We start from the raw sequence: 15737 nt of genomic DNA, 5'->3' as shown, positions 1-15737 counted from the left end.
GCAACTCTGTAAACACACACACACACACACACACACACACTCAAATGTGGTAAATAACCATAAAATACAACATTATTACAATATTCATTATGCAAGATCAACAGGATATCATACAATATTTCTTTTACTCTTTTAAAAATCTTTAATCTTTTATTTGATTTAAAAAAAACGTGTAGCAAAATCTATTAAAAACATTCTCACGTCTGAAAGTCAGAAAATCAACTGAGGATTGCAAGTTCAACATATCAGAAGTCAAAAATTTGTAATTAGTGTAATTCCGCGACACATGGAATTTTTTGTTTGTTTTTAGTTGTTCATCTTTCTAAAATAATTTTCCCAAAGAGTTAAATACTGCTGCTGATGTAACCCTAAAAAAGAATACTGAAGAATAAACACAAAAAATAATACTCTTAAATAATCACAATTCACAATGGAGGTATAAAAAACGGTAACAAAACAGAGTTTTTTTCATATACACTCAAATCAACATTTAAATATATAAACATTAACAATAAAAATCATAATAAAAAAGGGAGAAAAAATCCCTTTGTTTGTAAATTATTCTTCCTTTTTAAACTTCCTGAAAAATCCTGTGTCTCGCTCAGTTTTTCTTCTTGCTTCCTTTTTCATTTGTGACTTTTTCTTTCATGAGGTTGATATTTTAAATTTCATTCAGTGTGTGTTAGCTGAAGGACTCCTTGTTGTATTCGAAGATGGTTGCCGAAGACGAGAATGTGTTACAAAGTTTGTGTAACTCTCTGGAGACACTTTTAGGGCCACAGCAGAACACGCCCACTTTCTTACTACAAAAAATAATAGATAAAATAAAATTACTATGGTAAAAAAAATGAATCACCTTGATAGAAGAACTAGTTAAGAACTCTAATTCCCTAGTTCTCCAAGTTCCTAACTGCATTTTCTTCTGCCCACAGAGTTCCTAACTAGTTCTTCTAGCTCTGTGCTCCTATTAGACCCTAGATCTAGTTGTGAGTTCTCATACTTTCCAACTTTTTTTCCCTCTTCTTAGCACTTCCTAGCTAATGTTAGCCAGCTAATGTTAGTGATAACTCTAATATTGATGATTACCTTCTCAAAACGGTGATTAGTATGGCCAGTGGTATAGATTTAACCAAGTACTGTGTCTGTATATTAACTGATCTAAATGAAATACTGCTAGAAACTCATTTAAAAGTAGAGAAGGGGAACTGTACACTGTTCACAGTCTGAGCGGCCATGTTGATTCGCAAACAGGAAAGGAACTGATAATTGAGAAGACTCCCCAAGACGAGCTGAAATCTCAAGCTGAGGGGGCATTTTCGGTCATTTTTACCAGCTGTATGCGTAGAATTACAAGTTGCAACTTCGCCTCCAATGCAGGACTAGTTCCCATAGATTTAGTTGCCTAGTCTTTCCAGTTCCTAGCTTTGGTTCTGTAGTCCTAGTCTTCCTAGTTCCTTGATCTACTAAACTAGTCCCTAGTTCTAAACCCTATCTCTAGTTGCCTAATTCTCCAAGTTTCTAGCACTAGTACCTTAGTCCTCATAGCCTCTAGCTCTGGTAGCTTAGACTTCCTACTTCTAGTTCCTTAGACATCTTCATCCGTAACTTCAGATACTTAGTCCTCCTAGCATCTAGCTCTAGTTCTTTAGTATTATATTTCCTTGCTTTAGTTCCCTCATCCTCCTAGTCTTCCTAGTTCCTAGCTCTAGTTCCCTAGTTATTCTGAATCCTACCTGTAGATCCCTAGTCTTCCCAGTTCCTTGCTCTAGTTCCTTGGTCTCTTATTTCCTAAGTCTTAATTCCAAGGTCTAGTTCTCCAGGTATATAACTAGGTTATACAGTTCCCAGATCTACTTCCCTAGTCCTTCAGGTTCCTGTAGTACTGGTCTGTTGAGGTTCTAACTATTTCCTTAGCTCTCCGAGTCCATAGATTTAGTTCCCCTTGTTTTCCTAGATTACAGCTCTAGTGTAATAGTTCATCCCAGTTCCTAGGTCCAACTACCTCGTCCTTCTAGTTCCTAGCACTAGCTCTAGATCTCTAGTCCTATAGTCCTGAAAGTGATGTTGAAGTTAAATATAAAGTTATGAAATACATATACTTTTTGCTCACAGGTCAAAATTGTCCAGGACCTGATTATAATGTGTGCTAGTAATCTAAAGTTGTCATTTTTATGTATATATTTATTTTAATTTTCATTTATACGATTTTTGTAAACATGTTACAGTACTTACTGCTGATTGGCTTTCCCTATCTCCTGAAAAAGAAGCTTCCACCTGGGTCGACCAATCAAAAGCCTGGAACTCAGGGGGCGGTACTTTTCCTCTGTGAGGTTCTGTTGAAAAAAATATCATATCAATTACTAAACATTAATCATATTTATATTTTATAATATAAATCATAGTTATTAATATTATAAAACAAATGGTGTATAATAATCTATTTTTCAATATAACATTTGGTATGATGTGGTATAAGTAAGTGTGTGTGTGTGTGTGTGTGAGTGTGTGTGTGTGTGTGTGTGTTAGTTACCTGCAGCTTGTGCGTACTAGTGAGATAGAGACGAATATTCAGGAAATCAGGACGATTCTCCTCCCACAACTACAGAGAGATGTAAAAAGAGAGGCAAAGGGAGAAAAGAGAGACAGAGAGATAAACAGACAGAGACAGATGCACAGAGAGAGAGAGAGAGAGAGAGAGAGACACACACACACACACACACACACACACACACAGAAAGACAGAGATAGGAGTGCAGTTATTACTCCAAACAGCAGATGGCAATATAGACCAACACAAAGAAAGACCAGCATAGCATATATATATTATATATATATATATATACATATATACTGTATATTCAAAATGTGTGTGTGTGTGCGTGTGTGTGTGTGTGTTTGTTACCTTGTGATATAAACTACACAGCAGTTCAGCGAACCAGTAGAAACACTGCAACTCTCGACACACCCACACAAAGTAGAGTCTCTGCAGCTTATAGTGACGCCAGTCATCACTGTCACACACACACACACACACACACACACACACACAGGTCAATAGATATTAATGTTAGCATGTTAGTAATCCACCTTAAACCCTAACCAATAAACACATACAGGTACACACAGTTATGCACAGAGGTAACAGCACACACACACACACACACACACACACACACACACACACATATATATATATATATATATATATATATATATATATATATATATATCAATCAAATGTGTTTTCATGAGGTAAGTTAATTCTACGCCCCACTCAGTTACTACGGCAACATATGTTTACAGACTTTACAAGCTTTATCTTAGCTTGATCAGCGCTACTGGACAAGTCACGTGATCTCATTAACATCTATTAATACATTTTATACCATAGACCATGTTGAATTCTAGATTCTGATTGGTCAGAAGGTGTTGATTAATGTTCTATAACAGCAGCTCTGACAGTAGTTCTTGCTGTAATTCAAATCACAAGATTATATTAATGTGCATGTTCTAATAAGTTATCGTTTCTATAGTAACAGCTCATTCACAGGGACTTGTATGATGGATGAGCTCCATAATCTAAGATTACTAATGACTGAAATGTAACAAAGGAATATATATAAGCTTTCTGTGAGAAGATATTTATTTCACATGTATGGAAGGAGTCTCCAGTGTCAGTGCCTGTAACAGTCAGTGTTTTCTTGTAACATGACAAGCTGCATTTTTTTTTTTTTTTTTTTTGTCTTGCTGCAGGTGTTTGAACGTCACGTGTTTGCATCCAAACATCAAATTCTACAATCTTTCTGTCTTGAATCGACTCAGAGAGAACAGGACACATCTGGATTGTGTTAGTGGAACACGCTGAGCCTGGAGGATGTTATAAATAAATGTTATAAAGCCTGGATTTTATTACATCACTCTGTGAAATAACCCCCAGAAACACACACACACACACACACACACACAGGTAAAACTTAAACAGTTGCACATGGGTACATCCACACACAAACACAGATAAACACATATGTATAAACATACACATAGACAAACACACATATTCACCCAGTGAAACACACAGGGAAACATACACAATTACACACAAACATGGTCAAATATACACAGGTACACACAGATACATATACACAGGTGTACACACACAAAGAGGAAAACACATAAACACACATATATAGGTCTACACATACATGTACACACACAAAACATGCACGGGTACACACAGGCAAATACACACATATATAGTGGTAAACACACACAGGTACACACATACATAGAGGTGAACACACACAGGTACACACATACATAGAGTTCAATACACACAAGTACACACATACATAGAGTTCAACACACACAGGTACACACATACATAGAGATAATCACACACAGGTACACACATAGAGGTAAACACACACAGATGCACCCATACATAGCGTTCAAGACACACAGGTACACACACACAGAGGTTAACACATGCAGGTACACACATACATAGAGTTCAACGCACACAGGTACACACATACATAGAGGTAAATACACACAGGTACACACATACATAGAGGTAAACACACAGGTACACACATACATAGAGGTAAACACACACAGGTACACACATACATAGAGGTAAACACACAGGTACACACATACATAGAGGTAAACACACACAGGCACACACATACATAGAGGTAAACACACACAGGCACACACATACATAGAGATAAACACACACAGGCACACACATACATAGAGGTAAACACACACAGGCACACACATAGAGGTAAACACACTGGTACACACAGAGGTACAAACACACACAGTATGTACACACAGGTAAAAACATACATGTGAATACAGATACACACACATGTACACACATACATAGAGGTAAACACACACAGGTACACACATACATAGAGGGAAACACACACAGGTACACACATACATAGAGGTAAATACGCACAGGTACACACATACATAGAGGGAAACACACAGGTATACACAGAGGTACAAACACACACATACACACAGTATGTACACACAGGTAAAAACACACATGTAAATACAGACACACACACAGGTACACACATACATACAGGTAAACACACACAGAGGTAAACACAGATACTCACACACACATACACGCATACACAGGTAAACACACTCAGGTTAAACACACAGGTTAACACGCTCCGCTGATGTGTGTGATACTCACAGCAGAGTGTGTAGAACGCAGGCGAAGGGTGTAACACCAATCCCTCCAGCCACACACACACTCACTTCATAATGAAACACCTCTTCAGATGGACTGCCGAACGGACCATCCACATACAGCCTGGGAGGCGGAGCCACAAAGCACAGCAACCAATCAGAACAAAGCATCACACCTGCCACTGTATCTCAAGCAACAGGATATGACATCAGTCTGAGAGCGGCTTCATATAAAAAAAGACACAGGAGGTGAAGGGAGCGCAAGTATCTACACACACACACACACACACACACACACACTCTTCCTCAACATGACAGTATTCCCAAAACACACATACACAATACACAGTGCGCACAAACATAAACACACAGATACACACATATATACACACACTCAGACACACACACTTCCTGAACATGATAGTATTCCCAAAACACACGTACACAGTGTACACACAAACATAAACACACAGACACACACACACACACAAACTTCCTGAACATGATAATATTCCCAAAACACATGTACACAAACAGTGTACACACATAAATACATACACACGCGCACACACAAAGTGTACACACATAAACAAAAACACATATAGACACACAAACAATGTACACACATAAACATAAAGACATACAGACACACACACACACACGCAAACAATGTACACAAAAACATAAACACATATAGACACACATATACACACACAAATAGTGTACACACATAAACAAACACATTCACACACACACACACGTTTCACATAATAAAGTGCTTGGGGATTGGATGAGTGAGACAGACAGACACACACACACACACACATACACACACACACAAAATGTGGAAGCAGATGAGTTTCCATGAGTCATTCTCATTGTTCATTGTAAAAACAACACACACACACACACACACACACACACACACACACAAAATCCAGAGGTTTACACTCTCTAATCCCAAAGTGCTGAAGAGGTCAGTAGGTCATATCTTTTCACCACTCACAGAGATAAGAGGAACATTTTTCACACACACACACACACACACAGTCAGGGACATACTTGGGGTATCTCTGCTGATGCATCATGGGAAGGATCTCGGAGTGTTCTGACTCAGGAAGCAACAGCTGCGAAAAACTTTCTAGAGAGAGAGAGAGAGAGAGAGAGAATGTGTAACAATCTACCTCTTCATTATGAAAGAAATTGTGTGTGTGTGTGTGTGTGTTTGTCTGTCTCACTCGTCCAGTCCCCAAGCACTCGAATATGAATCCCAAATGTGTCTTTGTTCTGGGTTGGACACTGAAGAGCAAAAATATAAAGTGAGTCACACACACAGACAAACACACACACACACACACACACACACACTCTTCTGGGAAAGTTTCTGGTGTGTATCTACAGAACCATTACATCATCATCAGCACAAATAAACATAGACACATATACACAAAGGCACACACACACACACACACACACACACACACACATACACATACTCACCGCAGTCAGAGTGAATGCGTGGTTTTCAAATGATGATACACTTGGGCAGTTCAGCAAAATGTACTAAGGAACACACACACACACACACACACACGCACACACAAGAAATGAATGCAAGTGTTGTAATAACATTATATATGTATATGGGGGTGGGACTTACCTGTCCTGGGCGGGGCTTAAAGCCACTCTTCAGCATGCGCACCTCGATGACATCACAGGGGTGCCTGGTGACAGATACCACGGTAACAGGAGCGCTGCCCCTCACATAGCGATACACTCTCTCTGCACAGTACAGACAGAGAGGAGCCGAGACCCACAACCACGTCTACACACACACACACACACACACACACACACAAACACACACAAACATACACACACACACACAATTAAATCAATTATGGATATCATAAGCAGGACATTGCATATATTCAATTGGGTACTGTATTATTTCTAATTATATCACACACACACACACACACACACACACACACACACCTGGGGAAAGTGAGCTTGAAACTTGGCCTCTTCATTACACACTGTAGGTGAGCCTCTGGCTGACTCCGCCCTCTTTTCTTCTTTTGGCGTTGAATTGGTTGGACACGTCTGATTGGCTAAGACGCAGCCTGGGGGGTGGGCTTCCACGTTCGTCTGGTACTTCAAAGTCCCTCTGAAGAACAGAGAGGTTACACTCAGTGTGTGTGTGTGTGGTATAATTAGAAATAATACAGAACCCAGCTGAATACACATAATGTCCTGCTTATGATATATATGATAATGATAATTAGCTTATGATAATAGTGTGTGTATTTGTGTGTGTGTGTGTGTGTGTGTGTGAGAGAGAGAGAGAGAGAGTGAGAGCTCTTACCCCAGCACATGCAGCATCATTATGATGTAGAAGAGGATAAAAAGGTTGTGAGTGTACCAGAAGATCTCATAGTTGCACACTCTGTGGAGAAACACACACACACACACACATACACACACACACACATACACACACACACACATACACACACACACACACAGAGACACATGAATGAAAGAAAAAAAAAGAACAAGTGGAAAATAAAGTGAGAAAAAAAAAACTAAAATATATATAAAAAATTAAAAAAATAAAAGAAATGAAGAAAGAAAATCCAGAGAAAAGAAAGAAAGAAAGAAAAAGGAAAGATAGAAGAAAGAATTCAAAATAAGACATAAAGAAAGAAAAATAGAATGGTGGTAAAAATGAAAATAAACAACAAATACATAAAGAATAAAGAAAAACGGAGAGACTGAGGGTATCTATGTGAAATGATTAGGGGAAGTGATTAGGGGAAGTGGGCGAGTGTGCACTGAGAACAGAGCTGAAGTGGATTTGAGATGAAATGAAAGAGCCTTCAGTCCTCTTCAAGGGAGCGAGTGTTAAGTGCCCTTTAGAGAGCCCTCAGGTTAGGGGGCGTGTCTTACTGAGGACCAGAGCAGGTCATTGAGTCCACTGAAACACTCATCACACTGCAATTTGAACACAGCCACGGGCCAGAAAACACACTTCAATCAGAGAAGGGTGCACTCAAAGACACTGTAATCAGTGTGTGTGTGTGTGTGTGTGTGAGGTTAGTTCTGGGTCAGTTGGCAATTTACAAGTGCCCACTTGTAAAGAGAGAGGAAGTAAAGACAGAAGAGGGGGACAAAAAGCAGAAGAAAGGAGAGGAGGGGGAAAGTAAAGAGAAAAAGGGGGAAAAGAAACGAATGGGAGGATAAATTTAATAGATAGAAAAAGATAGAAAAAATAGAAAAGGAGAGTAGAAAGGAATAGAATATATAAAATGAGGACTAAAAATGGAACAAGGAAGGAAGAGGAGGATAAGAGAAGAGGAGAGAAGAGAAGAGGAAATGAGAGAAAGGTAAAGAGGAAAAGAAAAGTAAGGAGAAATTGGAGGGAGGGAAGAAAGAAAAGGAAGAAGGGAAAAGAGAAAAAAAAGAGAATATAAACAAAAAAAAGGGATATGAAGAGAAAAGAAGAGAAGAGAAGAAAAAAACAAAAGAGACGAGAAAGAGAAGAAAAGAGAGGAGCGAAAAAGAGAGATGACAGATAGATTTACCGTATACTGTGCGAGGACGCTGTAAACATCAGGAATAAAATGAGCACCAATAGGACACCTGTAATCCCAGGAACTGACCAATCAGAGCGAAGGAAACAATCGTTAATCGCTGGCTCTGTCCCAAACTAATCTACTTCAATGTTCTTACTAGATGTGTGACTCACCTGTGGTCAGAATGACGACACGGGGATCCTGCAACAACACACACGCACACACACACACACACACAAAAACACACACACACACATTTTTGTTAAACCTTAATTTAAAAGACGCAGCTCTATGTGATCGTACTCGTGTGTGTGTGTGTGTACATGTGTGTGTGTGTGTGTGTGTGTGTGTTACCTGGCCCCGGTAATGTGCTACATTGAGGTCAGGAAACTCATCTGAGAATCGAACAGAGAAGCTGACGGCATTCACCAGGTGAGCGCTCACGTGAACCACTTTGCAACACACACACACACACACACACACACACACACGATGAAAAGGACAGTAAGTTGTAATGTGATCATTTTTATGTGTCGATATCTAACAACGACAAACTCACAACGAGGTGAGTAGTATCCGATGTACTGTATAAGTGTTGTACGAAAACCTTAGCTAACGTCAATAGTATAGCATATAGCATCCAACAAATTAGCCTCTTTCTGGCTAGCAGCTATGTTTTCCTAGGGTGGCTGTGTGGTAAATCTCTGAAATCCACACTGTGGGTCTGTTAGTTTTTGTTTTCTTAGCAGTATAGAATGTCCTGGAGCACACACGCGCGCGCACACACACACACGCGCGCACACACACACACACACACACACACAAAATATCCCCTGAGGAGAAGTATGACAGCATGCTTTAAATATGCAGGACTAAGGATCTCTTCAACAGCTGATAATCCCTCTCTCTCTCTCTTTCCACCTTTTTCTTCTCTCTATCTATCCATCTCTCTTTCTTTCTCTCTCATAGACTTGTTTATGGTTTATCTGATTGTTTTATGTCACCTTGTTGCCATGGTGATAGGCTGCCTCAGAACTTAGGAACTCTGTTATTAGAACAACACCAAAGGCAGGAAATACAGTATACATTCTAGGACTTTCTGTCAGTCTCTCTCTCTCTCTCTCTCTCTCTCTCTCTCTCTCTCACACACACACACACACACACACACACACACCTGTTAACCAAGCAGACCGCAGCTGGTGTGCGTAGATTTCAGCACCAGCCTAAAATAATTAGCTGTGTTTTAACTTTAAAAAGTCGTGGCTATCTGGAACCTAATTAGAAATGGCAGTTGCTAAGATGCTAACTGTGGTCATTAGCTCTTAGTAGCTATGACACTTAATGGGCAGGTTTTGTGGATAATCAAAGAAATACAGGAAAATTAAACAGCTACAAATATGATGTTTCTATCATATTAATGCTGAAGCCTGAATGTTTTGGCTATTAGCTAGGGTTTGTTGTGGTTGGTTAGAATTAGCTGTTGATTTGATTCAGTTATTTATAGTTGCACTAGTTGTGGTCAGATATGTTAGCCAGTGTTTAGCTAGATGCTAGTAGCTTGATTAGCCCTGATAATGTCCATGTCTAGTATGTACTATTAGCATTCATGAATAAAAATGGCTGATTTTTTTTTTAATATAGCTAGGATACATTATATAGGAACCTGAAGAGAAACAGCAGTTGCTAAGATGCTATCTCTGGTCATTAGCTGTTGCTAGCTAGGAAACTTGATGGATAGTCGAGGCCAGTATTTTGTATTTGGTTACGCTGCGTTCACGCCATGTCGGAATTGCCGTAATTACTAGATGACAAGCTGGATGGTCTACTCGGAGCTGCTCATGTTCTCGGACTCGGAATTATCAATATCAATAGACAAAACCACAATTCAACAAGAAACAGTCTGTGCTAGCTACATTAAACTGTATTGTATGTCTTTTGTTTATTTTCAGATTAATTTTGCATTATTAAGACATTAATAATAGTCAATTCTGTGAATTATTACACAGAAATATTACGAGATAACTACTTAACTACACTTCACTGCTGAAGCCTCTGCCATTTTGTGTGTTTCCGCAGCGGTCAGTTGGTACAAGTTGGAGCTCTCAGTTTAAAAATTCCTAAGTTTTACGAGGACGTGAACGCTTTTTACAAGTCGGAATCTTGTAATTACGGTAAGTACGACATGGCGTGAACGCAGCTTTAGTTATAGCTGTTTTTTTTTTGTATAACTTCATCATGGTTAGCAACGTAGCTATGACTCACCTGAGAAGACGCAAATAGCGACGCCACACGCCACGTGGAAGGTTTTACTTTTATCCAACAACCTGCGCATTTTTCTACTCTTCACCTAAAATAGATGACAAACAGAGATAATCAGATTTCCTGATAATAGCTCAGTTTCCATCTTAGCAAGATGTTTACCTCAGACGTGTCTATCCGACAGTGAAGCTGTTTCTCTCCCTGTCTTTATCTCTCTCTCTCTCTCTGTCTCTCTCTCTGTCTCTCTCTCTCTCTTGCTGTCTTTCTCTCTGTCTATCTCTCTCTCTCTCTTTGTCTTTATCTCTCTCTGTCTCTCTCTGTCTTTATCTCTGTCTATCTCTCTCTCTCTCTGTCTTTATCTCTCTCTGTCTCTCTCTCTCTCTCGCTGTCTCTCTCTCTCTGTCTTTATCTCTGTCTATCTCTCTCTCTTTGTCTTTATCTCTCTCTGTCTCTCTCTGTCTTTATCTCTGTATCTCTCTCTCTCTCTCTCTCTCTCTCTCTGTCTTTATCTCTCTCTCTCTCTCTGTGTCTGTCTCTCCGTCTCACCCGTGTCTGTCCCCTCAGGATGGTGAGGATGGATCTGCACATTGGCAGCAGGACGAGGCTGCAGTTCAGGTTCAGGACAGATGCTGATGCTCGGCTCACACACAGTCCTAACTGCACACACACACACACACACACACACACACACACACACAAAACGTAAAGTTTCATTCAGATGTTTATTAAAATGGTAACACATCTTCACAGTGATCAGCTAGTGTGTGTGTGTGTGTGTGTGTGTGTGTGTATGTTTGTGTGTGTTATAGTGTCCAGTGTATATGTCGTGTGTGTGTGTGTACATGTAGTCAAATATCATAGACACACACCTAAACACACACTGAGTTTATACTGTTTCCTTAACTGTAAAGAGAACAGAGAACAGTGTGTGTGTGTGTGTGTGTGTGTGTGTGTATGTCTGAGCCCCTCTAATATGCTATGTGTGATCTTTGTGCTCTCTTTGTAGAAGCTGACATGCTGCCACATGCTCTCAGCTGTAAGGAAATACACCGTCTCACACACACACACACCCACACACATACACACACACAGACACACATGCAGTCTGTTCACGCTAAAGTTAAGGAAACACACATTATTCTCATTATGTGTGTGTTGATGTATACACACGCTACACACACACCAGACACCCCCCTCCACACACACACACACATACACACGCATACACACACATATACACAGTCTGTTCATTCTAGGAAACAGCATACATTGTCTGTGCGTGTGTGTGTGTGTGTGTGTGTGTGTGTTAATTTGTCTATGCCATTTGACTACATGTATACACACGCTACTTCACACTCTACACACACACAAGAACATACCTTGCCAAAACTCAATCAAGGAATCAAGGTTTACATGGATTATGTGTGTGTGTGTGTGTGTGTGTGTGTGTGTTGTCTCACCCCCAGCATGTTGTGTAAGTAGTAATACTGCGCTCCACTGCAGTACAGCATGAAGGTCCTCCAGAAGAGCCACACACTCACACCTACCCATACCACCTAAACACACAAACACACAGCATTAGCATACACACCTCACACACACTGATACTGCAGTGCTTCAATCTGACACAATTTTGTATTTGGAAAGGTTTTTTTTAATGTAAATAGTTCATTCTTCTAGTTTAAGAGTTGTGATTTAATGTTGATGTTTATCAGTATGGCAGAATAGATGCAGGTTCAGTTAGCGGTTGATGCTAAGTGGAATTCCAGTGTATTCTGAGTCAAAGTGAGTGTTTTCTCCGTCATTTTCCAGCATATCTGAGGGAAATGTTGATATTCCTGATGATTCTGTTTTGTTTCCATTGTCATTATGTCTTTACATTGTCTATTATAAATGATTTATACCACAGGAATGAACAAATCTGGTTGGTCAGAAGGGAAGCTATGACAGTACATCGTAGCTTTAACTCAAATCACTGTTTTTATTTTAATGTCCTTAATGTTCTAATATGTTATCATTATGTTATCGTCAAAAAAGTGACATTATTTAACAAAAATGTATAATAGTTGATATGGTGATGTTTTCTCTAATGAGACGTACAGCATATCATTTATGGAAGGAGTCTCCAGTGTCAGCGCTTTGTAACAACCAGTATGTTCTCTGACTTCAAAGGAGTTTACGCTTTCTCAGTAATGTGACAAAATGCGTTTTGTTTCTCATTAACTTCAAGCGAGAGAAAAAACAAGAGGATGGTGAGGGAACTGTTTATAGCTGCTTTCACGTAAGTGATAACTATAAATGGTTAAAAAGCATAACGTGTCATTTATGTCATTAATAAATTAAAAATTGTAATCTTTGACAAATTGCTGTTGTATAAGAGGAATAAAAACACTTTGAAACATGCTGTTATAGGAAAATAATCAACTTTGGGGTGGTTACAGTAACTCAGCACCTTATTGTGGATTATTTTCCTATTCTTTAACGGATATAAGCTTGCTAGCTAAATCATTTACCAGTCATTAGCTAGCTCATTCTAGGTGTTTATGGTGCTCGGTTGCCTAGCAACAGTGAACGGTGACAACGGTGACAACACTGCGAGTGTTGAATTCATCCACGCAGTATTGAGTTAAAGTTAAATTAACCAACATTGGTGTTGAATTAACACATCAAGTGTTTAGCAATAAGACTTCTGTGTGAAATAATGTTGAATTAACATCTAGAGCGTTTAAATAAGGTGGAATTAACACATCAAATACTGCATCAACAATGCGATTGTTGAACTAAAGGTGGCAGTGTTCAGTTTGCCCTGAATTAACACTTTAGTGCTGTATTAACGCTTACAGAATCAGACCTGTTTCAGTGTTAACTTTAAAGTAGTGCGTTAACAGAGATTGTGTAAAAACAACAACTACGCAATAGTTCATTAACGTTAATTAGTAAAAATATCTATGTTTACAAATAGGTTTGCTCCAGAATTTCTGTCAATTCTTGATTACTTTTCAGAATTAAACATAACATCTTGAATTCTTTGAAGAAAATATAAGTCTGTTGTGAGGATAGAGCATTGTGTGCATGTTTTTAGCCTTGTGCTTAACATTAAGAAGAGACACACACACATAGTCTACAGAATCTGCCAGCCTTCTGCCTTCTGGCTCATTCTTCAGAGTCCGAATACATGTTCAGATACTAAACTTTTATATTTTTCTGTAAAGCTGCTTTGAGACAAGGTCCATTGTTAAAAGCGCTATACAAATAAAACTGAACTGAACTGAATTAAAGTGAGAAGAGTATTAATTTTCCACAGTGTAATGCTTTAAGAGTTGCATTAACACGCATTACATGTGACACAGTTTGTGTTGAATTCATTTACACATAAAAGTGTTAAAGTCAATGCAGCTGTTCATTCACATTTGACTCAGTGCTGTAGGTGTTCATTCTACTTCAATTCAACACTGTGTGTGTGTGTGTGTGTGTGTGTGTGTGTGTGTGTGTGTGTGTGTGTGTGTGTTAATGAGTGGTAAGTACCAGCACGCAGTGTTTTCCTCCCTCGTTTGTCACCCAGCTCTTCAGAGACAGACCCATGTCCACAGTGCGCGAGCTCCCGGTGTGTCTGTGTTCCGAACCGGCTCGCGCTCTGTTTCTGTTTCTGTTTCTCTCTCTCTCTCTCTCTCTCTCTCTCTCTCTCTCTCTCTCTCTCTCTCTCGCCGGCCGGTTGTTCTCGGACTCGTCGCGAGCGATTTTCTCCCACCGCTATAGGGGTGGTTTAGAGAGAGAGAGAGAGAGAGAGAGAGAGAGAATGCAGGAGGAGGAGGGGAACACTGAGCTGCGGAAATGGGAATGAACACCGGGCGGCTCGCGCTTCCTTCGTACTGTGTGAGTTGTGTGAAAGTTGTTCAAGAAATAAAACTATTATTATTATTATTGTTGTTGTTGTTTATTAAAAATAATAATAATAAAACATATGTAATAAATATTATGTAATATGTAATAAATTTTATCAGTAGAAGTATTATTATTATTGTTGTTAATAATAATAATAATAATATGGTGATGATGATGATGATGAGGAGGACTATTATTATTATTATTATTATTATTATTATTATTGTTGTTGTTGTTGTTGTTGATGATGATTAAAAATAATTATAGTAAAATATAAATATGTAATAAATATTATCAGTAGCATTATTATTGTTATTGTTTAATAATAATAATAATAATAATAATAATATGGTGATGATGAGGAGGAGGACTATTATTATTATTATTATTATTATTATTGTTGTTGTTGTTGTTTATTAAAAATAATAATAATAAAACATAAATATGTAATAAATTTTATCAGTAGAAGTATTATTATTATTGTTGTTGTTGTTGTTTAATAATAATAATATTAATAATAATAATAATAATAATAATATGGTGATGATGAGGAGGACTATTATTATTATTATTATTATTATTGTTGTTGTTGTTGTTGTTGTTGATGATTAAAAATAATTATAATAAAATATAAATATGTAATAAATATTATCAGTAGCATTATTATTGTTGTTGTTGTTGTTTATTAAAATAATTCCATTACTCTTAATAGTGATATAAACAGTAACAGTGATATAAAGGCCATAATATCTAATATTTAATCATAGCTAGGTGTAAATATAAGGTATTGATAAAAAA

At 38.3% G+C, this 15737-nt stretch overlaps 1 protein-coding gene across 1 annotated transcript; it reads right to left on the bottom strand.

The window, feature by feature from the left end:
• Nucleotides 1-2: 2 nt before the first annotated feature.
• Nucleotides 3-14810, bottom strand: LOC113544529 (NADPH oxidase 4). The gene is made up of 18 exons (XM_034310480.2): nt 14583-14810; nt 12518-12613; nt 11604-11714; nt 11061-11145; nt 9153-9250; nt 8972-8999; nt 8808-8880; nt 7589-7669; nt 7219-7390; nt 6881-7045; nt 6721-6783; nt 6459-6519; nt 6283-6361; nt 5225-5344; nt 2903-3011; nt 2531-2599; nt 2233-2333; nt 3-803 (listed from the first exon to the last, which is right to left on the bottom strand). The coding sequence occupies exons 1-18, from the start codon at nt 14637-14639 to the stop codon at nt 683-685; spliced, it is 1689 nt and encodes a 562-aa protein (XP_034166371.1). The 5' UTR covers nt 14640-14810; the 3' UTR covers nt 3-682.
• Between the last annotated feature and the right edge of the window lie 927 nt (nt 14811-15737).

This window comes from Pangasianodon hypophthalmus, chromosome 14, assembly GCF_027358585.1.
Source record: "Pangasianodon hypophthalmus isolate fPanHyp1 chromosome 14, fPanHyp1.pri, whole genome shotgun sequence".
NCBI lineage: Eukaryota > Metazoa > Chordata > Actinopteri > Siluriformes > Pangasiidae > Pangasianodon > Pangasianodon hypophthalmus.
The sequence above is the reverse complement of the archived record's forward strand: the minus strand, read 5'-3'. Positions and strand labels throughout refer to the sequence as shown.

Excerpts from the sequence above, each read along its gene's own strand:
- LOC113544529 (XM_034310480.2), bottom strand. The coding sequence starts at position 14,639 with ATGGGTCTGTCTCTGAAGAGCTGGGTGACAAACGAGGGAGGAAAACAC. Across the intron at positions 11,146-11,603 it reads TCCTGAGGGGACAGACACGG|GTGAAGAGTAGAAAAATGCG; the intron begins GTGAGACGGAGA and ends CATCTATTTTAG. Across the intron at positions 7,391-7,588 it reads ATGATGCTGCATGTGCTGGG|AGGGACTTTGAAGTACCAGA; the intron begins GTAAGAGCTCTC and ends TCTGTTCTTCAG.